Raw genomic sequence first — 25,850 nt, 5'->3', positions numbered from 1 at the left:
TAATCCTATCTAAATTCACCTGGCGGTGTGTGTATAAGCAACCCAGCCCACCATTTGCATGTGCCTGCGTAAGCCTGACTCGTTTTTAAACGCGCTCGAGGTGCACGCAGGCAAGTGTGTGAAGGTCAGCGCAAGAGTGTGCGAGAGTGTGTGTGTGTGTGTGCGTTCCAATGTGTGTGTGAGTGTTATTTGATTAATGCTGAGAACCGTGGAGTGTTTAGAAAGAGGTCGCGACCTTTCAGCTTCCATTCAATCAGACAGGGAGGGAGAGAATACCTCTATCCTCTGTTTTTTTCTACCCCTCTCTTTCTTCTGGCTTTTTCCCCCCTTGAGAATCTGATAAGCCTTAGTCAGCACACACGCTCGCTTCACAGATATACACACACCAAATGCTAATAAACTGAGCTTCTGGTTCACCTGAAGTGCAGGGATTACACTTAAACAATGTGGCTCAAAGTATTAGTGTTTTCTGTCTGTCTTTCATCGTTTGAGCCCTCGAGTGCCGGCTGGTTCAGAGCTGGCTAACAACAAACAAGGTAACGTGTTTGGTTTTTAGTGCGAAGCTTTGGTCCTGGACAACAACGCGAGACATTTTTTAAGACTTGAAGCAACTGTACACAATCCAGACCTCTGCTGCCATCTACAACCATAACCCAAACATAAACACTGTACTGAACTGTAGCATCGTATCGTATAGTACCATGCAATGAATTTACATTATCACTCATTATGTGATCTGCACATGATCTATTAGGAGGATCTGCGGTGGAAGTGGTCTCCAGCTACAAGTACTTGGGTGTACACATGAACAACAACCTCAGCTGGAGCAACAACACCACCAGCCTGATCAAGAAAGATCATCAGAGACTCTACTTCCTCAGACGGCTGAGGCGAGCTGGTCTGGGAAGCTCAGTCCTCACCTCCTTCTACAGGTGTGCAGTGGAGAGCATCCTGTGCTCCAGCATCTACGTGTGGCATGGAGGCTGCACAGCTGCAGAAAGAAAAGCTTTGCAGAGAGTGGTGAAGGCTGCACAGAAGATGTTGGAGTCAGTCTCCCCACCATCACAGACATCTACACCTCCAGATGCAGGAAGAGGGCCACCTGCATCATGAAGGACCACACTCACCCAGCACACACACTTTTTGCCCCACTCCCCTCAGGAAGGAGGTTGAGAAGCATTAAGTGTAGAACCACTAGACTGAAGAACAGCTTCTACCCTGAGGCTGCTAGACTCATGAATCTTTTAACCAGAATAATCAATGTGAAGAATCACATCATGTTGCTGCTGATCTGTTTCATGTTGCTGCTGATCCGTTTCATGTTGCTGCTGATCCGTTAGTTATAAAAGGGCCAAAGATCAATAATCAAAACAATCAAAACTCCCCCAACACGGGTTCAGGTTCAAGTTTGGTTTATTTGTCATATGCAAACACAACGTCAACAATGCGATGAAATGCTCAGAACTGTCTCCATTCGCCCAAAAAATAAAAATTAAAAAAAGCAGTAAGAACAAATACTAAAGCATGCAACAAAAATACAAAATCAAGGTGACAAAAGTGAAAAAGAAACATCTGACGCATCATGGAGACGGTTGCCAGGACAGGCCGGAGCCTGAGTCGAGATGGGAAGGGTGCCGGGAACTGAACCACGATGTCAGGATGGCAAGGCAGCGACACAGAAAACTCCACTAGTGTGTCGTGATCATACCTGTAGTGTTGGTGTAGGTGCATTTTTTTTTTAAAGCAACAGGAACAAAACAAGATGGAGATGAAGCAGAGCTCCCGTCAGTGCTACCATTCTGCAGTGCACGTGACGTCAGAGTCCACCTTGGCACTGAGCCGTCATCAGCCTTTTCTGTAGCGGTCCGGTGTAATAACCTTTATATGTTTCTGAAAAGGGTTCTTAAAAGAGCAAAAACGTTTACTTGACTGTTACAAATCATAAACGTGAACCCTACCTACAACACTGAAACGTACCGGATCACCAGGAGACAATTAAACCCCACGAAGGCTTCAGTCCTTCAATTAACCAAGACCCAAGGTAAACTCGTGTTGGTGCTCAGTTTACTGAGACGACTCGAGTCTGATGTTTGAGGGCGATCTCCCGCTGACAGCGACTGAATGGAGGCAGGCCTCTGCGTCTGTGGAGCTTGAACAGACGGCCGATCGTAGGATCTGGTGGGAAACCTTTCAGATCAGCAGCTTGTCGTGGCGGTGGATGCCCCTGGGCTACGAGACGTCCAGCAACCACAGACTCAGGTGTGTTCTTACTACAGCCATGTGGTGGAACCCTCCTATCCACCAATCGGCTCTCCGTCTGAGTCAACACTTTCTGTTTTCTTCAGACTTTTCCCCCAAGTCATCTCTTTCCTTTCCTCCTCTTCATCTCCTCCACTATCTGTTAATTTGCTCCATCGTTTTTCTCTTTGAACCTCTCCTTTACCCCCCCTGCAGCCCCAGCCAATTACGCACTGTTTGTCCACCCGTTTTCAATAAAAAACTGCTTCCCTCCCTCGATTCCTTCCCCTGCTCTTCTTTTTTTCCTCCTCCCACTCTTCCCCACTCCCTCCATCCACCCCCCACTTCCGTCCACTCCTGTCTTCTCTGCCCTACCTCCTCCTCCTCCTCCTTTCGTTCTCTTTTTTCATTTTTAATTAACTTCTTTTGTAACTTAAACGCGACCTCCCCCCCTCCTTCAACATGCCTCTTGCACTCCCACACTTGCTCCGTCTTTCTCACAAACACACTCATTTTTGTGAGACCCCAGTGCACAAACGCACATGTAAATGGAGGTTAAACATGCTATTTACATATCAATTACAGGCAGACACCGAATCAATGATTAATGCAAGCTTAGATTAGCCCAGAGCGCACGAGCTTTACTGGTATCTGCTGGTGGCTGACTGCTGCGTACAACCACTTTAGGATTTCGTACGTTAGATTAAGATTTAAGGGGGTTATATTTTATACTAAATAGGTTTTGATTATTTTCAGTTCATGAGTCAGTGATTTGTGTCAGCTGGTATTTGGGACTAAATTCCTGGTTTAAATGTAATCTGAGTGGAGGCTGGTGTGTCAAGATTTTATACTCGGGATTAAGATTTTGTCGGTTTTGATTAATTTTGGTAAGAAAACGATACGTTTCGGCTGCTTTTCTCAAAAATCAATAAAAATATACACTTCAGAGAATTTAATAAGGATTTTATTATACAGCTATTCTAAAAGTTTTATAATACTGGTCATTTTGATTTATACAGTCCACTTTACAGACTAATCTTTCTTTACAAATGAAATGTACTAAAAGTGATGAAGCACTAAATAATAGTGAGCTCTGAAGCTAATCACTAGGTGATCTAGTTAAGAACCTTCTGGGAGAAATCTGTCTTTTCTGGATTAAATCTGTATTTTGGATCAACAAATCATTTAGATTACGGTGAGCTTTTGTTTAATGATCATTTATTCCCCTAGCTAAAAATTAAATATACTAACTAGTTAGAACTAGTAAATAATAGTCCTGCCAGTTTATCCCCTCTTCTTGTTATTAAATATTTAATTTAAAAAACTTTATTACCATGTTTACCTGTTTTACTGAAACCAATAGTGTGTTATAGCGACTAGCTAATGGTTTCCACTAGTTGGTTGGACAACGCTGGTTAGTTGAACTACTCAGCATTTCTCTTTGATTGTTAACTAAAAATATTTCAGAACATAAGTTTGATTTTTAACACAATTTGGTTTGTTTTTTAAACAGCTAGTTAAAGCTACTAGCTAGCTAACAGATGGTCAAGCTAGGCTAATTATTTTGAATTTTCTATTTTTTTCCTTTCCCTGTTCGTTAACTATAAATAGTCAAGAAAAATATATTTAAAAAATCATAAAAATACATGCACACATATGTTTTTTAGCGGCTAGCTAAAACTCCTGGCTAGTTGGAACGATTAGCGAACAATCTCAGAAAGGTAGTTGGAAGTGCTAGGTAACTAATCTAGTTAGCTGTACTTCCTGATTGTTACCAACAAATGTTTCATAGAATAAAATAAAAACAGTAACACCACTAGGTTTATATTTTGATTAGCTGGCTAGTTCAATTACCTATTAGTTGCTCGATACCTGTGAATAGTAAATAAAATCAAAACATTATTTTAAACAAATGTGTTGTTTTTTTAACAGCTAGCTAAAACTTTGAGCTAGTTGGAACCATCAGCTCACATTAGCTTTGTGTTTTTCGAATCCATCCAGAGGACCTGACTGAACTTTTTAGCTTTTTTTTACCAGGATTATTGAGCATGCGTCAGGAAATTAGCTCACCGTTTCAAACAGGTTCGTGAAAGTGCTACGTAACTGATATAGTCAACTGTTTCTTTTTCTTACCAATGAATGTTTATTAATAAAAATGTGTTAACTAGCTTCATGTGTTGTTTTTATTAGTTAGCTGAAACAACTAGCTAAAGGTTTTGACCATCTAGCTAGAAAAAGCAGTTTCTTCCGCTCGTTTACTATAAATCTTCTTTCAGCTGTTCCCTTCTTCAGGGGTCACCACAGCGAACTAAAGGCTCCCACTGACTCGGGCGTCCCGTGAGCTGGGCAGACACTACGTGCACTGTCCGCAGAGGGTTGAGACTTCATACTCGAGCGTACACCCTGACGGGCTGCAGCCCAGCTCCGCAGGCAAGGGGCATTTACCTTCGGGACAAATTGAGGTCGCCGATTGGTCATTTGCTGACACGCCTACTGGAATGATTGACGGGTCGCAAAATAAAAAATTTTTAAAACGAAAGCTGGGAGCCCAGTGGCATTCTGTGTTTATATGTTGTTAATAAAAAGTTCTAAAATATATATTTTTTAAAAACAGGGAGCGCAGGCCCTGCAGCCCACACATGAGACCGGCCCACCAGGAAATCTCCAGACCCTCCCGCAGCCACGCTGGACCTGATTATAATTCACTCGTGACAAATTCCTTCATTTCTCACTAATTCAGTAATGGCATCAACGGAGGAGGAGGAAGAGATCGCTTGCCTTTTGGCAAAAAAACAAACAAAAGAAAAGACCATTAAACCAGATCAGGGATGAAGAAGGGAAATTTAATACATCGGTGTCGCATACAAAACAGTCGGTCGCCGGGCAGTTTATTGTGCGACACAGAGTACGTGTTCACGGTCGTAAAAAATTATATTTGCATGGACATGCCTTGCGGGCGTCTGCTTCGAGTCTAATCCGGTACGTGCGGACCGCCGCGGACTGACGTACGACTGAGTCTGTGGGAGCCTTAAGTCGCAGAAAAACAATTGAGTTTACGCCGGATGCCCTTCCTGACGCAACCACAGACTACCGGGCTACCACAGCCTCTGTGTGGAGCAGAGAGCTGCCATCTTGAGCGCTCAGGGGAGCAGATGGTGGGGGTTAAGGGCCTTGCTCAAGGGCTCAGAGTGGGACAAATGCAGGTAGAGGCAGGTGTGGGTGTTTCACTTTTCCCATCCACATTTTGATGTTTTTGGTCCGGGTAGTTGAACCGGCGACCTTCAAATCACAGGCTCACTTTCTCTAACCTCTGTGCCACTTCTTGTTAACTATAAATATTTCAATAAATAAAATATTTTGCATATTAGGTTATTACTAGCTAGTTGAAACTACAAACCAACAGCATCAGCTGGCTAGTTGGAACTGCTAGCTGGCCTTTTAAAACTAATAATTAACTATTAATACTATAAAATCATTAACACTTCATAGGATAAATACATTAGGTTTGTACACATTTTCAAATGATAGTGTTTTAAACATCTTAATAATGCCACGCAGTGTTCTGGTATATGAAAAAAAAAACGCTGTTTAGACAAGCATCCTGTCCTAATCTTTGCAGATGACGATGTGGTGTAAGGTTGGAATTTCACTGTATAAACTTTAATAAACAACCCCCTTGTTTGAAAACATAAAGCCAGAAACATCCAGCTCATTAGCAGGAAAAAGTGGTCAAACCAGACCACTTATATTTAACACAACAAACCCAGACATTAGCTGCATAAAACATAATTAAAAGTGGTTAATGAATGAACAGTTCGGGTCTTTATGAGTGACTGCTCCGTGTTTCACTGCTTTCATGTTACAGTATGTGGTTTTATGGCTTTCACTCTGCTTTTATGTCGGGCTGCACTATGTGATTTTACAGGCTTTACCTGCAGTTTAATTCCACTTTATTATATTACTACAGGCTATTCATATGTTTGTCTTCACTCTTTGATTTAAGGTATGGCGCTAATAAAAAGGTAGATTTTATAGAATGTTATGTTAGTCATAACAAAAACTTGAACGTGTTCGAGACTAATCCATTTCAATCTTATACCTTTTTTTTTTAGGAAGCTCAAAATATTTCTTTCAGGAACTTTAACGGTTTGGGAGTTTTTCTGGCCTGCATGTCCTTTTATGTAGGTGAAGTCCGGTGATTTATTGGTGACACCAATATGTCAAACATTCAAGGAAGCGGGGAGCAAAAGACATGAAAAAACAAAGAAATGGGGAAAAAATCAAAGAAACAAAAAGACATGGGGATGTTGCATCAACTGAGGCCAGTTGTATTGACACAAGCAGGGACACCCACCACACAAACACACACAACATGGAGGGTCTTTTTTGACAGTGAAGCATGTATTGTTGCTTTGTTTCCTTTGAGTAGAAAATTACAGTGGGCCGTATCGCTTCAATGACAAGCTATCAAAACGACAGCACGTCTGCCGGCGCGCACACAAACAGACGAACAAAAACGTTCAGCGGGCAATCGCACGTATAGACAAGTTAAGATGCAAATACAGTCGCGCGCGCAGATGTGCCGCGCTGCGACTGAATGACAAGCTCATCGCCGCAAAGCAGCGTTTTCACGGATGCGCACGAGGAGCTCTCTGCCCGCCGCTGACGACTGACAGAACAACAAAGCTCGTGGTTAAGAAGCAGTAAGGAAAGCACGAGTTGTTTTATGCTAATGTGCAGGTGCGAGTACAGTTTATGAAGTCAAGATGACATTTTAAAATACAGCTCTGGGTGTTCTAAAATGGCACCATTTCTAAAATCGTTAATGGGAACTATAATACCCACCAACGCTTGGAGGAGACGGATGACTAAAGCTGCAAGCTTCGTGCTCAAAACGTATAAACTATGGTTATATGTAGGGATGTACTGATACACTACTGGGTCCAACATTAGCAGATTGATGTGTTCTGGATAAAAGACACGTGTTTTTAAAGTCGTTGTGTAGGAATGCACGATATATACAGTAAACGGTAGAAACAAACAATAAACATTTAGCCTGCGATAGAGATCCGTCTTCTACCGGCTAACTGCAGTAACGCTGTGTCTGATGTAAAATCAGAGTTGTCAGATTTATTCGTTACTTTTTTGAGTTGAAAACTGTGCGTAAGTGATGTTATTTTCTTCAAGAGCTAAGTAGCGAAGCTACAAGCTAACTACGGCCGGCTTGCCGTAGTGTTGCCGTATTCGGACGCAAGCGCAAAACGCTGTGTTCCGTCGAAAGGTGGTGTTTTTTTTTGTTGAAAGTTAAAGTCAGCGTTGGTCAGCTTTAGAGAAACCTGCTCTCTGATCTGTGAGAAGAACGCTGTGCTGTGTGGTTTTACTGCGAGACCCTCTGGTCAAAGCCACAGAGGAAACTGGTCGCCATTTTGTGTCAGCACTCCTTAAAGTGGAAGGAGACGCCCCCTAGAGGGTTGGAGGGTGAATGCACTTGGTGCTCTGTTGCTGTTCATATCTGAAGTGACAAGACTGGAAACTGTTAAGAGTTAACAACATATTATTCTGTTTAAAACATATGGCTAAAACTACATTTGATATATTTTGCATTACAAGAAAGAAGCCTAATACTTGATTTGTTTATTATTTAAAACTCTCTGGACCAAGTAGTGGAATTTTCTTAATTGAGATTATTTTGTGGTATAGCAGTTTTCAAAATAAAAGATGGCAAAAGGACACCCTTTGCTTTTTTTCATTCCTATTGCAAGTTTTATACAAAAAACATATCGTGATATATATCGTTATCGCCCCCCTTCACGATACATATTGTGATATGAATTTTACGCCATATCGCACATCCCTCTCGTTGTGTAATGTTTAGGTACTAACTCAACAAGTGCCCAAACTGAAATAGGTGTGTAAGCTCAATCATCCAGGTACAGTAGATAACAACAAAAATGGTTAAATCGTGTCATCTGGAAGAGTTTCTGCTGAAATAGTTGTACTTATACTCGTTCTGGAAATAAAAATAGTATTGGAACACCCCATATTATATACATTTGTGCTTGACTACATTCATCTTCCACCAAGACTTTTTACGAGTAGTTAATGTAACGTGGTCATCCATTTTAAATATTCTCTGAAAGGCCATATCTTCATGAAACCAGTGTGAGTTAAATAAACTTAGAATTAGAAAACTGTTTGAAGATGTTTAAAAATAAGTAGCACTTACGGCATGTTCTACGCCTGTCGACAAACTCCAGCAATCTATAGCAACGGCCTGGACACGCAAAGACCTTGACCTTGATTTTTGACCTTGACCTTAGAGCTGGGGTGATGAAAAGTGTGCATGACACTCCGTCTTGTGATGATGCATGTCCTTCGACGGGCGTATAGAAAATATTTTAAATGAATTCTCAGTCTTGGAGTTATGAACGTATCGTTTGGAAACTGGCAACAACAAAAAAAAAAGGGTTGGTGTCATTAAAAAAAAGAGCATGTAGTTTGTTTTCTGGGGAAGTGGTGGAGCAGAGGTTAAAGGCGAGCCAGTGAACGGAGGTCGCCGGTTCAACTCTCCGGACCGACAACATCAAAATGTAAGAGGGAAAGGTGAAGCACCCACACCTGCCTCCACCTTCATTCGCCCCACTCTGGACCCTTGAGCAAGACTCTTAACCCCCACCACTGCTCCCCCCGGTGCCCTAGATGGCAGCTCTCTGCTCCACACAGAGAGCTGTGGTAGCTCGGTGGCTGTGGTTGAGTTAGGAAGGACATCCAACGTAAAACCAATCGCCAAGATCTCATGACCCCTGAAGAAGGGAGCAGCCGAAAGAAGAAGAAGAAAATGTTTTCTTATTTAAAGCACTTCCAGTCCAACTCATCTTCAACAAGCATCCTTTACTATGTCCTGCATTTCACCAGCAAACAACAGGATGTTAAAAAAACATCTAGTCAGGTCTTTAGTTTGGTCAGAATTTAATTTGTTCTCAAATCTATCTACAGCAGGTAAGATATCACTTGTCCGTAACTCTTCCACAGAGTCTCAGTAGGAAAACTATGAACTATTCCTTTAAATAACTTTGTTTTTCAGGGCGCTCTCGTCTAGTTCCTGACCCTAAGGGAGTTCCCAGAGTTTAAAAAGCCCCGATCAGACTATTTTTATATTTAAAATGTAAATGTTAAAAAAAAAAAGATGAATCCTTTGAAACATGTTTTTTTTTTAATGGTCTGATGTTTTTAGACAAATGTTCTCCAAAGAACTATTTTCAGACGGTCGTTTCACGATCCACTCTGAAATCAGAGTTTAAATCATCTGAATACGTCACGGTGAGTCGGTGGAACATTTCCAGTCTGACGGACGTTTCCTTTATTCTTCCTGACAACGTTTAAACTCCTAAAAGTCACACGTGGGATTTTCTGACAGCAACCAATCTGAATAAACCGTAATCCCAGAGTGTGATTGTCTGCTCGTGTGCGTTTTACAAACCGTTCACTAAAACATTAATAAACCCTCAGGTGAAAGAAAACATTTTAATGACCGACTTGTCAGTTTCCAATCATCGTTCTGTGGACGGCGTTTGTTACGACTTCACTTTCTCATCCCACAAAAGAAGAAGAAAGAAGAGAAGTTTGGAAAGTTGAAGTGTTTGCTCTCACACACACACACACACACACACACACACACGCCGTGACGAGGACCTCTTCCTCCGCGAGCGTCTCAGTCAGTCCAACACTGTTATTTTCCTAATCATGATGACATGTTTTTAAATGGATTATTATACGTTTTCATTAATAACACGCTGTCTGGGGAGGGTTTTTGACGGGCGGGGCAGCGCTGATGAACACACAATAAAAAACACGCAACAAACAAACACACATTTACACAGCGACACAAAAAAAGAGGAGTTTGTTCAGTAAGAAAAGTGTCCCAGATCTTTTTAAATCGAGACGTTTCTCCGCCGCTAATTACAAATTACAAAGTTTTACTGATGACAGCGTTCCTGCGCGGCGGTGGTGGGCGACACACACACGTATACATATATGTGCATGTATGCTGTTGTCATGTTTTTAATTGATTCCTGCTATAATTATGTCAGTAATAACACACTGACACTCAGAGTGGATGATAATTACGTTTTCTTCCTGTTTTTATTAATAACATGTTGTCTGTAGGAGCACACGCACAAACACGCACGTCACCTGTCATCCCCTCGCTGCCCTCTCTTTACCCTCACCCAACTCCTCCCCTCCGCTCTCCTTTCATCTCCTCCCTCGCCTTTGACCTCCTCCTCGCCGTCTCTCTCTCTCTCTTTGATATTGCAGTTTGCGGACGCCGCTCGCTGTAAACTGTAAATCTGTCGCTCCTTTTCTTTTCCTTTCGCTCCCCTCCTCTCTAACGCACACACACCTCTGACAAGCTGTCACAATAAATAGAGATAAGAAGACCAGGTGGAGGGAGGGGAGGAGGTGGGGGGAGGAGGAGTAAATGACAAGAAGATTGAATAAAAATAAACGAATGGATGGGCGAAGAGATGGAACAAATAAAATGGAGTAAAGGAAGAAAGATCTGTAGGATGTAAAACTGGATTAAAGTCTACATTTTAAAAAAAGCAGAGGAGGTGAGAGGAGGAGCTCAGGTACGGAGGAGGGAGGAGGTGAGGAGGAGCTGAGGTGAAGCGGAGGGAGGAGGTGGAAGAGAGAGATTACCAGGTGAACGAGAGGAAAAGCTGTCGCGACACTCCCTAATGCAATTTCTAAACCAATCTGCTAAGTGCACCTAAGAGAGAGTGTGCGTGTGTGTGTGTGTGTGTGCGTGCGTGCGTGTGTGTGCGTGTGTGTGTTCACAGGAATCTAATAATCTTGTTGAAGACAACAACCTATCCTCCTTCATCTTTCACCTCCTACATTCCTCCATCTCTCTCTGTTGTTTCAGCCACAACAAAAAAAGTTTTTTTTACGTTTCTGCAAATTTTGTGGAAAAAAAAAAGTTTTTTTTTTGTTTTTTTTTAAGCAGAATTCAAACACAAACCTTTAAAGGCTGCAGATCATGACGTGAAACGTAAAAAGGTTCTGCTGAACTTTATCAAACGGTGCAGTCTGAAGGAACTCCGGTGGTTTTGAGAGTACCGTAGTCCTGGAATGCGGGTCCACGCTCAACGTAAACAAAGCACTTACGCTAAAGTCCCGCGACCGACCCACATTAGGCTAGCTGCAGTCTGCGCACGTACACTAATAAAAACTAATATTGGACACGGGTCCAACAAGACAAATAGTCTAAACCAGGTGATCTCATACTTGTGGGGTTTTTGTCAAACCCACAAGCACCGGCTCGCAGACCCCTGGGGGTCCCAGTTTGAGAACCACTGCCCCAAACTGGACTCTGAAGACTGGGGGGGGGGACACATCTAACAATGTTCAGTCAGGCCAGCTGGACGGTTTCTTCTGAGACGTTTCGTCCTTCATCTGAAGGACTTCTTCAATCTGAGGAGCCACAACAAACTGATTGAACATTGCTGGATTATTACGTGGATTACTGAGCGTGAACTTTGAACTTTGTACAGATTTGGACCCGAGCGTTAACATCCAGATGTGCGTCGTAGTTGAATCTGCAAAGCGAGCGTCTAACGTCGACGCTGAGTGTATGTAAACCTCTGACTGCTGGATTGAACACGCCTATAGATTACACCTCCTGCTGAGGTCGCCACGCCGCCAGCAGCTGACACTGCCCCACAGCTGCCCAGATGTTGGCTGTAATAAATAATTTAGACGTCTGCTGACAAAAGGGAAGAAAAAACACTAAAAGGAGGCTAACATGTTTGTGTTTCTGCACAAAAGAGCTGCTGAAAACTCTGAAACGGCCTTTGTGAAACATTATCTACTTCCAACACACACACACACACACACACACACACACACACACACACACACACACACACACACACACACACACACAGGCTGACCTGCCTCTCCCCTCTGTTTTATTCAGCCCTCACACACACTCTCCTGGAGAGGATGGGTTCTGTTCCATGGTGACAGAGGGTCATATTTCTTTCTTTGATCTTCACCTCCTCCTCTGTGATCCTTCGCTCCGCTCTCATACAGAAAACAGACACAAGGAGAGAGAGAGAGAGAGAGAGAGAGAGAGAGAGAGAGAATCTTCCCGGTGTCTCTCGCCCCTGCACTGAAGCATGAAACCACCTTTTTCAGCCCCTGATCGGTACAAACACACAGTCTGCGACGTGTTGTTGGGGGGGGGGGTGCCAACAAGAGACGAGCGGTCACATCCGTCCCCAACAAGTTTTATGTCCCGGGAACTGATCCCGACTCGTAACTGCTTTAAAAACAAAACTCTTCACTGGAGGCACGGAGATCTGAGCTGACTGGGACGGAGTCTGGGACTGCAGCTGAAAGACGATTGTCCAGGTTTGGTCACGTGTGAAAAGTAAAAAGATTGATAAATAAAACCTTTGCCCCGACTTGGACTCTTTATAACTAGGCCTGTCACGATAACACATTTTGCTGGGCGATTAATTGTGTCAAAAATTACTGCGATAAACGATAATATTGTTTGAAATTTACGAAGAAATTTTGGTTAATTTGTGCGTGTAGTACCTTTTTTTACCACTGGATGTCAGTATAAGACTGTTTGAACTGAAGGATGGACAGTGAGGGAGCGAGCAGCGTGTCCCTTTAAGAAAAACGGGAGGGAGGCCCCTTGACGTGACATGGGCTGTCTCTCTTCAGTTCTCAAAATGGCGGACGCTCGGTGTGGTTTGAGCTCTTTAGCATTTTTCACACAAAGCTTTTAATATAAAAATCAGTAAACAAGTTCTCAGCTTCTTTTTTCAGAGAAAAACAACGAAGGCACGGGTTTCAACCGTGAAATTTGGAGCTTCGACAAGACGGAGGTTTTTTTTACCAAGGGTCGGCCTGTTAGCTTAGCTCGTAGCTTAGCTTCTCAGCTTAGCTGCTTTTTTAACGATCCAAAAACGTGATTTTGGACGATTAAAACTAATTTTAACGAGATAAGAGAAAGGGGCGGGGTCAGCGAAGAGCACCGGAGTTGAGCTTTTTCTCATCCAGTGTCTTCAGTAGAAAGAGACATGAAGAAACGACGAAGCTGATAAATGAAAAAGAGGTCGATAATTTAAATTTGTGATTAATTGATTTAACAATTTAACTATTAATTTACCACAGAGAGGACGCTCGACTCTCGTTAGAAGCTTTTTTCCAACCTTTATGGCTAAAAATAAATATCAACAATAAGAAAATACTTTATTGTTTAACAGAGAAATTAACCTCAAAAGGTTTCAGATTAAAGTTGAATTTAAACAACAAGAGCGACTGCGTCACATTCCTGTTGATACTGAACGAGTTCGTGTTCCTGGTTAAACGCAGGTGAAATAAAATAAAAATGAATAAAAAACATAAATGACCGCACTGAACTCTGAGGGATGCATTCTGATGAATAAATAAAAAACAAGATTAAAAACAAGCTGAAGGTCGTTCAAACGTAACAAACGTGGACAAACTTTACATTTGAGACGACGTCACAAACAACAAGGACAACAAACTCAACCAAACGCTTGTGTTTACATCTAAAACTGGTGTTTGTTCGTTTTAAATACAAACAACAAGTTGTACATAAACAAGTAAACGCGACTCCTGAGACGCGAAAACAGACGAGCTCAGAATAAAACACGTCTTTTCATTGAACCCTGAAGTGAAAAAGAACTTCGCTTTTAGAATGAAACTAATTAACACACATTAGTGTCAGTGGTGCGTGTGTGCGTAGCACGTGCGCGCGTGTCAAAGTGTTGATAAAGTTTAGTTAAAGTGGCGCCGGATCGGTCAGCGTCGGGCCGATAACGCTGTCACGCTGCAGAGGGGTGACCTCAGCTGCCCGTCGGCCGACGCTTTAACCTTTATCAATTAACCAGCGGCACAAAGCGGAGCTGAAACCAGACACACACACACACACACACACACACACGGCCAAGCAGAAGACGACCAACACGCACAGATGTAACCAGACCCAGGGTGACAACTGATAGCTCTGTTTGTGCTTCATACACACACACACCTCAACAACTGACCACATCTGAATGTGTGTGTGCTCCATTAGAGGAACTTAATGCTCCGTGCAAAAGAACAAAAAACACCAAACTGATGAAACAAGTTCACGCTGTGTGTGAGTGTGTGAGTGTGAGTGTGTGTTTCTTCTTCTTTAAGCTGCAACACTTCAACAAACCTTTTCTACCCCGTGTTACCAACAACACAACCGCCATCATCTGTGTGTGTGTGTGTGTGGGGGGGGGGGGCTCTAACAGCCTGTCGTGATAAGGAGAGCCCAGAATAACACTCCAGCATCAGCACCCCTCCCTCCTGCCCCTCACCATCGATTCGCTCTCTCACGCTCGTACAAGCGAAGAGGTGACGAAGAGGCAGAATCTCTCCGTCACTCTCGCTCACATCAGAACCAACTCACGAGTTGTTAAGAAAAGAAGGAGGAACGAGTTCAACCTGCTTAAAGAGCCAAGCGTCCCGTCACCAAACCATCAATGCAACACAACTTTCAACACACACTCCCGGCAGCATCAGCAGAAAACATCCAAACTGACAAACGTCAGCCACCGATGCTAATACCGTTAGCTTCAGGCCTCATTGAAACTCATTAGCTGTGCTACTGACGCAGGAAATCCTCGTTTTCTTCCATCGAGCCGCTCAGTCGTCCTCCCATCGCTGCATACGAGCGCTCTGATTGGCTAAAAACTCGCCATTGTTTACAGTTTCTGAGCCCAGCTGGGTGAGATCCCTCACCTACGTTCAGAGACCCCCGCGGTACATGAAAATCTGCAAAGAAGCAGCGATATATTTATTTTATCATTTATATTTATTTAAGGTTTTATAAACCATTCCCACTCTCTCATTAACCTTTCTCTGAAATGTATTAAGCGGGGGACCAGAAAGTGGGAGTGAGCACACGTCTGTTTATTTATGTAATAATTACAAAAAAACATCTGCGCTACGGTGAAGCAGAAGAACTGAACGACAGCGAGGGACGACTGTAATTCATTTGTGAAGGACAGCTCTCACAGGATAGATTGTATTTTTGGAACCAGAGTTTGCTCAGTAGAGATGTTGAGATTTAAGCCCCGCCCACTCCCCCGCACACATTGAAGATGGCAATAACTAGAAAATAACTGGATGTCTCAAATGTCCCCCCTGGGATTAATAAAGTTATTTCCTTCTTCATTCCTTCATTCCTACCTACCGTATCTATCTATCTATCTATTCTAATCTAATCTAATCTAATCTATATAAAAGGTTAAAGTCCACCATCAAACACAAACAACCACTGTGGTTTATTTGAATTTAAACCTTATGAATAACACATTTATGTAAAGTTTACCATTAAAAATAATTTAATAACAAATCCTATTTCTTGACATGTTTAAATAAATTAAAAAATAAAAATCTTCTGCGACAGACTTTCAATATTTAAGAATGACAGATTCAAATACTTTCATGGAGACTTTGAGAAAAGAAGTTTAAGTTCCTCATGTAGCTGCTCACATTCAAGTCAACGCGAGTTCATAAGTGTTGAAAAATAAAAACCAACGAAGCGTTTATGAAATAAAATGACCACCCGAGAAAAAACCAACACGATGAAAGTGTCTAATCTTATTGTACGACCTGCCGGTCAGAGCTGGCTCCACGTTTCTCACTTCCAATAGTTTTGATAACGAAGAGCCTCAGTGAGTTCATCTGAGAGCGTTTTAAATTAAAAGGACACAAAACGCAAGTGAAGCAGGTCGAGGGTCCGAGAAGACAATTACACAGAGTTTACAGAGAAAACCAAGTCTGCCCAGGCACAGAGAGCCTTTCTGCTTTGGATGGGTGTGTTAGCGTTTAATTTTTCCTCTTTCTTTTCCCAAGGAATAATGCTGGGGGGGGGGGAGGCATGAAAAAGGGGGGAGGCATTAGAAGAATGTCAATATGATTGGAGGGAGAGGAGTGTGTGTTCGCTGTGCGCTCAACAACAATGGCTCCCCAGCCGTGCTGTTCCATGTGCATTCATATGATCCATTATTATCCCTGACATGTAGCGCTGAGCGTGTGTGTGTGGGGGGGGGGGGGGGGGGTCAAAATGCCTGAAAGAGGAATAAAGGGTGAATCAGCCTGAGCCTCACCTGAGTTTGTGTCTGAGAGAAAAGTCATAAAAAGTTACAGAGCTGACAGAAACAGGCGGTCGTTTAATAAACGCCGGGACCGTTTGCGTCCATGACCCCCCCCCCAACAGTCCAGCAGCTCCACGGCAACGCAAACCCACGTTAATTATTAGCCAACGCTGAAACGCAGCCATCCGTCATCTTCAGCGACACAGAAGTAACCGGGCTGGGAGCGAGGACGGAGAGCGGCGTGAAGCTCCAGGACCCGGAGACGAGTTCCCACAAACACAAAAGTTTCGGCTTTTCATCAGCGAAGAGTCTGAAGTGTCTCAAGTTTAATCTGTCCCACCAAAGGTCACCGAGTCGGTCTGAGTTAAAGGGAGTGTCCAGACAATTTCAAGTGGGGTTCAGTGGAAAAGTTGTCAGCATCTTACCTGTTGCAGGTGGGACCGTTACGCCCGACAGTATTAGTTCATTAAGAGCAGCTAGTTTGAACTTCTGACTCTGCAACACGCAGTCATTTACATGCAGAAACAGGCAGCAGCAGCCAGCTGTAGCACTGCCCCTGCAAATCAGGGTCAGATCCAACATAAATTTAATTCTATTTATATCAGAACCAGCTGTGTAAAGTGCAATTAACAGATGAGGATTAAACAATGACGTACGCACGGACATGTATAAAACTTAAAGGATTAAAAACCGGGTTCGCTCGCACCGTACTGACAAGGTAACGATGGCTCGACTCAACTTCTACCTCCACAGTTAAGGCTGAGAAATATATCACAGACTAATGGTTGTCATCTCCGTATCAATATCTCAAAGGATCGCAATAAATCAGACCAGTAGTATTTAAATATCACACGCGCACGTTCCACTGCGGATGGTGTATTTGTTCAGATGATGGTGACGACAGAAGAGCAAGTCAGGAAACGTGTTTTTATCACAACTGATATGAAAATAGCAATATTTAACAATAATATTGCAAGTTTCAAACCTGTAAACTCACATGGGATGAAAAAGGTGACAAGCCTAGTGCCTCTAGTTATGTAGCGCTAAGCTAGCATTGCGTAAGTGTGCTAGCTTAGCGCTTACGAGCTAGTGCGAGCACAGGTTGTGAGTTAGCTAATGTGATTTACTTAGCGCTAGCTAGCACTACGTAAGTCCATTCAATGGGAAATGATGCCATCTACCACACCTATGGCCCCCACTAGAAAAAAAACACACTTCAGATCTAGATGATTCACGTAAATAACACATTTTTTATTGAAATCTGCAAATTTTGCCAAAAAGCAACAAGTCTGCAGGTCTGAAGTTTAACTCGTATCGTGCAGCGCTGGTTTAAAACAACCCTACAGTTCTTTAAAATGTAATTTGTCATTGCACGCTTTCCATCTGAAGGAGCTGCTACTTGTTTTTAAATAACCTCAGAATTTTACGTAATTATTAATTAGTGACGCCGATTATGTTGTAAAACGTCTACGACACGTTTTGTTCAAACTGCTCTGAGATCATCGAGACTGGAGTCGTTTTAAGACGGCAGTGACTTTGGTTTTGTCTCCGACTACCTGTCAGGTCGTTCTGCATCGCATCAACGGGTCGTCGGTTCTGCACAGAGCCACGCCTCAAAATGTCCGGAGCATCCCTTTAAGGTGAGCGTGATCCGGTCCACAGAAGAACTCAGGAAAAGTTCATCAAGGTGGTTCTCAGATCTCCTTCTCTTGACGGTTCTGAGGCGTAGCTGCATTGTTTAGATAAGTCGTGTTAAATTTAGGCCGAATGTCGTCATCACTCCACACACAAACACACACACACACACACACAGTTCTCAGTTTATTTCGTGTCGTTTGAAAACACAAACATCCGACATGAAATCATCTCGTTTTTCAGATGTCTGTCACGTTTCCTCCAGTAAAACACGCCGTCTCACACACTCTAAATAATCTGATCCAAAGTTACTTCTCACTTTGACGTCCGAGCCGTCGTCTTGGTCCACGTCAGACCTGAACAGACGGTCTGAGGTGGACAGTTCCTGCTAAAAATAAAGCCCCCCCATCACACAATCTCTGTCCTCTGCCCCGTCCAAACGTTGTTTCTGTGCGTCCTGCTGCCAAAAACACATTCAGCTAATGAGGTTTGCTTTTCACCAACAACAAACACATAATTTATGAGGGAACGAAGAACGTTTGATCAGAATAAAAGGACTTTACGTGTTCTTTTTACTGCAGGGTTCATATTTCGACACAAGCGTCCGTTAGGGAGGATTTATTCTTGCAGAAATATTGAGGAATATTCTCCCGTTTGTGTCAGCGTGAAGATTTTTGAAACAAAAAGCGACAAACTGGACAGAAAGTGTGTCCTTTCAGAATAAAAGGAGACCTTAATGTGACACGAACCGTTTAAATTATCCGCAAACACACGAGAGTGACTCAGAGCAGCGCCGAACAAATAAACTCTGGTGTGTTTACACAACAACACACGTTAATGTGACTTTTCTGCAACACAAACAACCTCTGACACATTATCTGACACACACACACACACACACTCATAGTGGTTGTGTGTAAACAGACGGTAAACTGTTTGCTTTGTATTTGTTTACCATCTCTGTTTTGTTCCACGCAACAAAAAAAAAAAGAAAAGAAAAAGAAATGAAACGTGCGTTTGTTCATTTAACAACTCACACACACACACACACTCACACACACACACACACACACACACCGAGCTGCAGAGTTAATAAAAGAAAAGTTTTGATCTCGGAGGTGAAAAAGGAACGGAGAATTCAACGCAGGAGTTTCCCGTCAGTTCAAAAACTAACTGATAAAAACGACAAAAATCGGATGTTTTTAATTTAACCCGAGCAATTCAGCTCCGAGTTAAACCTCAGAGTATAATCTAATTTAATCTGAGGAGGGAGAAATCATTCAAAGGACTTGGAGAACATTTTAAAGGACGTTTCTGCCTGCAGTCGTAGCCAAAAGCTTTAAAAATGGCCCAAATATCACCATTTTACTCTCCTTTGGTTCCTGCAAGTTCAACGTGTAAATTGGTGGTTAATCCTGTCAGCCCTGACACACCTACCTGAGGAACCCCCGTCTTTTGATACAAACATTTGAGATAAGCTACAAGAGTTCGTACGTCAGCAGCTGAATATTACTGCGAGCTAAAACGGAGCTAACAGGAAGTACTTTACAAACAACAAGCGTGTAGTAATACACAGTATGATGAGTACAGTTACCTCAGGAGTATGAGTATGTTGACCTTGTTTCTAATGTAAACAACAACAAGTCAAACATTTTGCCTAAAGAGCTTCAGCTGTCCATAACGTTAAAAACAGTCTATTAAATTGAAAAATCAGTCTAAATGTCTAAACACAAATATAATCATAAAAATGTTCTGTCCTCTGCGTTCATGGTGCATTTAAATAAAACTAACTAGTTAAATATTTCATTTTGTATTATTAATACATCTATAATGATTAGGCAACACTTGATATTATTTAGGCAGCAGCTGTGATCATTTGTAAATAAAGTGCATAGTTTAGATTTTTGTTTTATTCTCAGGCAGAAAACTTTGTTTGGATATTTGTGTCATTTTTAAAACTTCCGGTTCTGCGACTTTAAGCAACTTTGTTTGTCAAGAAGTTGAATAAAATCTCCAGAGCGCCAGAAACCTGGAGGAGTTGCTGTTTTTATCGCAGCAGCTGAAAGTTGTGGAGCTGCGGCTTCAGCTGTGTGGAGGACAGATAGGGGGGTCACAGACCTGGCGCTCGTGCAGTCCTGGTACAGGATCTCGAAGTCCTTCCTGGAGATGAGTTTGCAGCGGTTCACGCCGGGCTGGATGGCGCCGAGCCCCCGCAGGACGCGCACCTGCTCCACGGTGCACACCACCGGCGTGATGTCCAGCCTCTTCAGCTTGGTGTAGACGGTGTGCAGCCCCCCCACCAGGTGTTTCAGGAAGAGGTCGAACACCTGCGGCAGGCAGATCAGCTCCTGGCCGTCCACGCTGAAGCTCGCCACCTTCACGCCGTGCACCTCCACCAGCTTGCACTCGCTGCACAGCCCCGCGCCGGACGGGCTCTGCACCAGGCCGGGGGAGCTCATGGAGCCGAGCCCGCTCAGGGAGCCCAGACCCCCGCCGCCGCCGGAGAGCGCGCCCCCTGGTCCGGGCAGGAAGGCGCTGAGCATGCCGCTGGTGAGCCGCGGGGACGGGGACAGGGAGTGCGGGTGGGAGTTGGTGTGGGCCGGGCTGGAGGTGCCGGTGGAGGCGGCGGAGGTGTGGAGACCCTCCGGGGCAGAGCGGTAGAGCCCGACGGGTGTTGGTGCTCCGGAGCCCGGGGAGAGGAGCGGAGGGGAGCCGGGGAGCGACATGGAGGAGGTGGGAGAAGTGCGGCTCCCTCTCTTTCCAAACACTTTGCGCCTCTTCTTTCACACTTTTCCTCTCACTTCCTCCTCCTCTGTGGTTCTCCTGGTGGTTCCTCCTCAACTCTTCCCTCTTTCCGTCCGGAAACAACTGTGGAAACTCGCGCGTGGACAGTCCAGTCCGGTCTGTGCGTAAAAACCCACCAGAACAGACACCCGGTCAGCCTTCGCTTTGGCCCCGCCCCTGACGGGTAACTGACAGGCCGGCGGACCAATCAGATCGAAGCTCCGTCTCTGCTGGGTCCGCCTCTCTTTGTGTTTATCGCTGCATAAAGTTTCTCACGAGCGGATTCTCTCCCACAAGTTTTTATTTTTCTGTACATCTTTATATACATATATTTATATAAGTATATAAATTATTTATAAACCTCATCCTCACAACGAGCGGCTGTGTGTCCTTGCGCGTGCACGTGTGCTGGTTGTGGCTCATGTGCGGGCTCTGGCGGCGGGACGGTCTCTGATGGATGAAGTGATGTAAAAAAGTAAAAACTGATTTGTTTTAATCCTAAATGAAAGGAGGAAGAGGAAGAGGAGGATTAACATGAATTGGCAGCGCGTGTTTAAACAGTGAAATGAGATTGAGTGGTGTGGATTACAGACAGACTGCTTTTATAATCCCATGTAATCTCATTAGACTGAGAAGGGATGAAGGGCTGGGGGGGTGGGGGTATTTAAGTGTTTGAACTCATCCGTCTATTATTGAAAGAAAGGGCGGGCGATAGTGTTTTTTAATGTCTGTCTGTTAGCAAAATATCTTGAGAACAACTGGCTGGATTTGAATGAAAGTCGCAGTAAACAATCCACGGATGCACGCCTAAAACTTTTGGAGTCGATCCGATTAAAGTCAGCCGCCACAGCTAATCCAATTTATCGAACGCAGACACGTTTGTAGCTCAGTCAGTGTTGCAGAGCACGAGTTAAAACCTTGACTGGTAGTAGCTGAGAGTCATCCTCATCACATAATCTGAGCTCAAACTGATCGTAAAAGGTCTGTGGTTGAAACTCTGCCTTTAAAGTTTTGGGCCCGTCCCGCTTCGTTAGCAAAATATTTAACGAACCACTCGACAGATTTTCAGAAGAACTTGCTGAGAAAGAGCTGAAATTAGCTAAAAACATGCTGAAATGTAGCTGAAATGGAAGAACAAGCCTAAATTAGCAGAAGAAATCAGAAATGACACGTTTGCTGAATTAGAGTTGAATAAACAGAAATGAGCACATAAACTAGGAATTTAGCTAACAAAGATTAAACTAGCAAAAAAACAGCTAAATTGTAGCTGAAATAGCAAAAATAAAAAATAAAAAAAAGCTGAAAGGAGCACGACAAGCTGAAGTTAGCAGAAAGAACTTATTTAGGCTGAAAGTAGCAGAAATTACTATGAACAACTTGAATTTATCTGAAAATGGCTGAAATTAGCTAAAAAAAAATGCTAAAATAAAATAAAAAAGGTAGCTGAAAAGGTTGAACAATTTTAAATTAGCAGAATAAAGCAAAAAAAAACATGTTTGCCCAATTAGACTGAAAGAAGCCGAAATGAACAAAAAAAAGTGGAAATGTGATAAAAGCTGAACTTAGCAAGAAACAGCTGAAAAGTGGCTAAAAGCCAGAAAGAAGCTGAAACTAAAAGAAGGAATTGGAGAATTATGCTGAAAATTTAGAAATTAGTGCAAAAAATGTGGAATTAGCTGCAAAAGCTTAAATTAGCATAAAAACAGCTAAATGGTAGCTGAAATAGTAGAAAATGCTGAAACTTTCAGAAAGGAGCCTAAGAAGCTGGAATTATCAGAAAGAAGTTCGAAGAAGCACAAAAATGATGGTAACCAGCAATAATCTGGAAGGAGCACAAAACAGCTGAAAAAACTGTTGAAATTAACAGAAAGTAGCTGAAAAACAGTTTACATTTGCAGAAGAAGCTGAAAGCAGCTGAAGTGAAAGGAGCAGTAAAAGGTTGTGAACAGATCTGAAGGATGTAAAATTAGATCAATTCATTTTCTATGAGGGGAAAAAAAAGGGCAGAAAAAACTAAATATTTCAAAAAGCTAAAGTTGCACCAACACCAAAAATCATAGCAGGACTGTCCTGAAGGAGCCGAACGTTTTGACTCATGATTTGATGAAATAGATGAAATCTGCGGGACGGGAAAGATGCTGAAAAATGTACAGGAGAAAACTGGATCGCAATAGAGTGAAAGCTTCATAAACGTTCAGCCATTAAGAGTTTTAAAACAAAAAGATCATCTCTGAAGACACGCCTGTTTGAACATTTGGATTTAAAGGTGGATTAGGACGAGTAAACGATATTTTAGTAACTAGGATCGCCACACGGCGTCTTTGTTGACTCGTATTCACACAAATCTGGATTAAAAATCAATACTTTAATTGTTTGACGCCGCAGCCTGAGCACATTCGGACTCATTGTCCCCGCATGGCTCACGCGCGTGTTGAGGATCGAGCTCAGCGACTACCACACCCAGCTGAAGATGAACGTTTGCAGAACTGACTGGGTTGTTGCTTCAAGTCAGTGGCAGCCATCTTTAACCCGATCAACCTTCAGAGTCAGATTCTTTATTGTCGTTCCACCTCATGTGGTGCATGTGGTGGAATGAAATTATGTTCACAGGGTCCCAGTTACATCCAACAATAAAATGTAAAATAAAAACAGTCATAACATCAAAGATATGAACTAAGAAAAACATCAGCTAAAATACGCTAAGCACTAATGGCATGAAAACAACAACCAATACACCGAACAGCAGCACAAGGACACTCAGTTGTAGACGTATGGAAATTTGTTAATTTTTGAGCATTTAAAAAGAGATATTTTGCTAACAGACCAACATCATCACCCACGGTTCGCCTTTCAGCAGAAGCCCATAAATTGAACCATCAAGCCCGTTAATCCGGTTGTGCTGAATTAGCTGCAGGTTGTGAAACTTGTTTTATTTCTGTCGTTTCCTCCACCTCTAAGCAACAAATCACACGTTCAGCCTCGATTTGTGGAGTTTATCTGAGCTGTTGGAGCTCTTACAACATCCTTCACCTGGAAAGAAGAATCGTTTGCTGCTCGTTAATACGCCTTTTTTAATTTCAAATGGAGCAAATAAAGAGTTATGTGAAACGTGTTTGAAAGGGCTGAAGGAGAAACGATGGAGCGCAACTCGAAGAGTTAAAAAAAAAAAAAAGTTAAGTCAGAGAAAGACGAGAGTCAGAATGTGACGGTCCGTCTCTGAGGATTAATAATCATCAAACTGAGGCTGGACTCGGAGAAAGACAGAGAGAGATGAGCTCTTAGTGGAGGTGAAGAGCTCTCAGTGGGGACATAATCACCAGGATGAACTTGAAGTTGGACGTCTGGACGTGGAGACAGAAAGAAACGAAGAGGAGCAAACGATCGAGGATGAAGGTTTCTGACATCAAAGTTTGACTTTTCTAACACAGACTTAAAAAATAAACTTTAGCTTTTTTGTAGATGACATGATGCTTTGTTCATATTCAGGAAGTGAAGTTATCTTTATGGATGATGTCATCTTTAGGCTTCGTGCGATAAACAATAAATCAATTAATCGCATGATGAATGAAAATTATCAACCTCATTTTAATTTATCAGCTTCATCGTTTCTTCGTGTCTCTCTTTCTACTGAAGACACTGGATGAGAAAAGACTCAACTCCGGTTCTTCACTGACCCCTCCCTTTCTCTTTTCTCTTTAAAATACATTTGAACCGTCCACAATTGCGTTTTTGGATCGTTAAAAGCAGCTAAGCTGAGAAGCTAAGCTACGAGCTAAGCTAACAAGTCGACCTCGGGGAAAAAGCCTCCGTCTTGTCGAAGCTCCAGAATTCACGGTTGAAACCCGTGCCTTCGTGGAAAAAGTTGTTTTTTCAAACAGTCTTGTACTGCCATCCTGTGGTCAAAAAAAGGTACTACAACAAAACAAATTACCAACATTTCTTCTTAAATTTGACAATAATTACTAATTATTGTCAAATTTCAAACAATATTATCGTTTATCGCAATAATTTCTGAGACAATTAATCGCCCAGCAAAATTTGTTATCGTGACAGGCCTAGTCATCGTGCTCTGAACCAATAAGAAACAAAGACTTCTCCACATCCAATTAATGATTTTTAACTTTGGGTTCCTCGTCTCTTTAAGTTACATCTCAGCAAACACAGATTGGTAATTTCTGATAGAGTTCGACTGACATCAGTATGGCTGATATTTTAGGCCTATATAGGCATTTGGGGACATATCGTTACCAGTAATAACTGTCCTGTTGTGCACTGATATATAAACACTTCTAATTTCCACCCCTAAAATGCAGAGAACAAACTGTAACTGTACGATGTATCCAGCAGAGGGCGCATGAAGACTACCTTCAAGTCATGGCCGTTCATTTTAAGTTTCACTTTCAGCGCAGCCAGATGTAGCGTATTTTGCTGAACGGAGCAAAACGGAAAGTTTATTTGAACTGATCTGTAAAATTTAAAAGAATCAACAATAATAAATGCTCTTCAATCTTCCATCTTGCTTGTCATTAGCTACCTCTCACGTTAGCAAGCTAACATTTAGATAACTAGCGTAGACCGTTGCCTTGTAAAACTTAATCCAGAACAATAAATCTACGTAGAGGTAAAATATATCATTGTTAGTAACGGTACCTTTGTCGTCCTCAATGAAATGTTTGTCTGAGAAAAATAAACTCTGCTGCTGCGGTCAATACTGATTAGACCTTCACCGTACATGACTGTTGAAGGGCGTTTCTTTGTTTAATGTATGTTTTTCTAACACACTTAATAACTTTATGATGAATAGTAGAGGATAGAAAATGTGAACGCACATTAGGAAAACTGTTTCAAGACTTCAAACAGGTTTAAAAGTAGCTGTTTAGAGAATTGGGGTGGACAAAGCTAAAGTATTTTCAGCTAATACATCAGTTATCGGTACTAGCCCCTCCTAATATCAGCACTGTTGATAGCCAAAACTTCCGTATTGTTCGGACTCTAATTTCTGACATAAAATATTTCTCA

At 42.6% G+C, this 25,850-nt stretch overlaps 1 protein-coding gene across 1 annotated transcript in view; it reads right to left on the bottom strand.

The window, feature by feature from the left end:
- Window positions 1-20,965, bottom strand: part of LOC119413225 (dachshund homolog 2) — a 112,162-nt gene extending 91,197 nt beyond the window's left edge. The window contains exon 1 of the mRNA XM_037680296.1: window positions 20,166-20,965. Within this exon, the coding sequence (XP_037536224.1) occupies window positions 20,166-20,773 (608 nt within the window). The 5' untranslated portion in view covers window positions 20,774-20,965. The remainder of the gene's footprint in view (window positions 1-20,165) is intronic.
- Window positions 20,966-25,850: the final 4,885 nt, after the last annotated feature.

The sequence above is a fragment of the Nematolebias whitei genome, chromosome 1, assembly GCF_014905685.2.
Source record: "Nematolebias whitei isolate Nwh7 chromosome 1, NemWhi1, whole genome shotgun sequence".
Lineage (NCBI taxonomy): Eukaryota > Metazoa > Chordata > Actinopteri > Cyprinodontiformes > Rivulidae > Nematolebias > Nematolebias whitei.
Note: the sequence above shows the minus strand (reverse complement) of the source record. Positions and strands in the feature narration are given on the sequence as shown.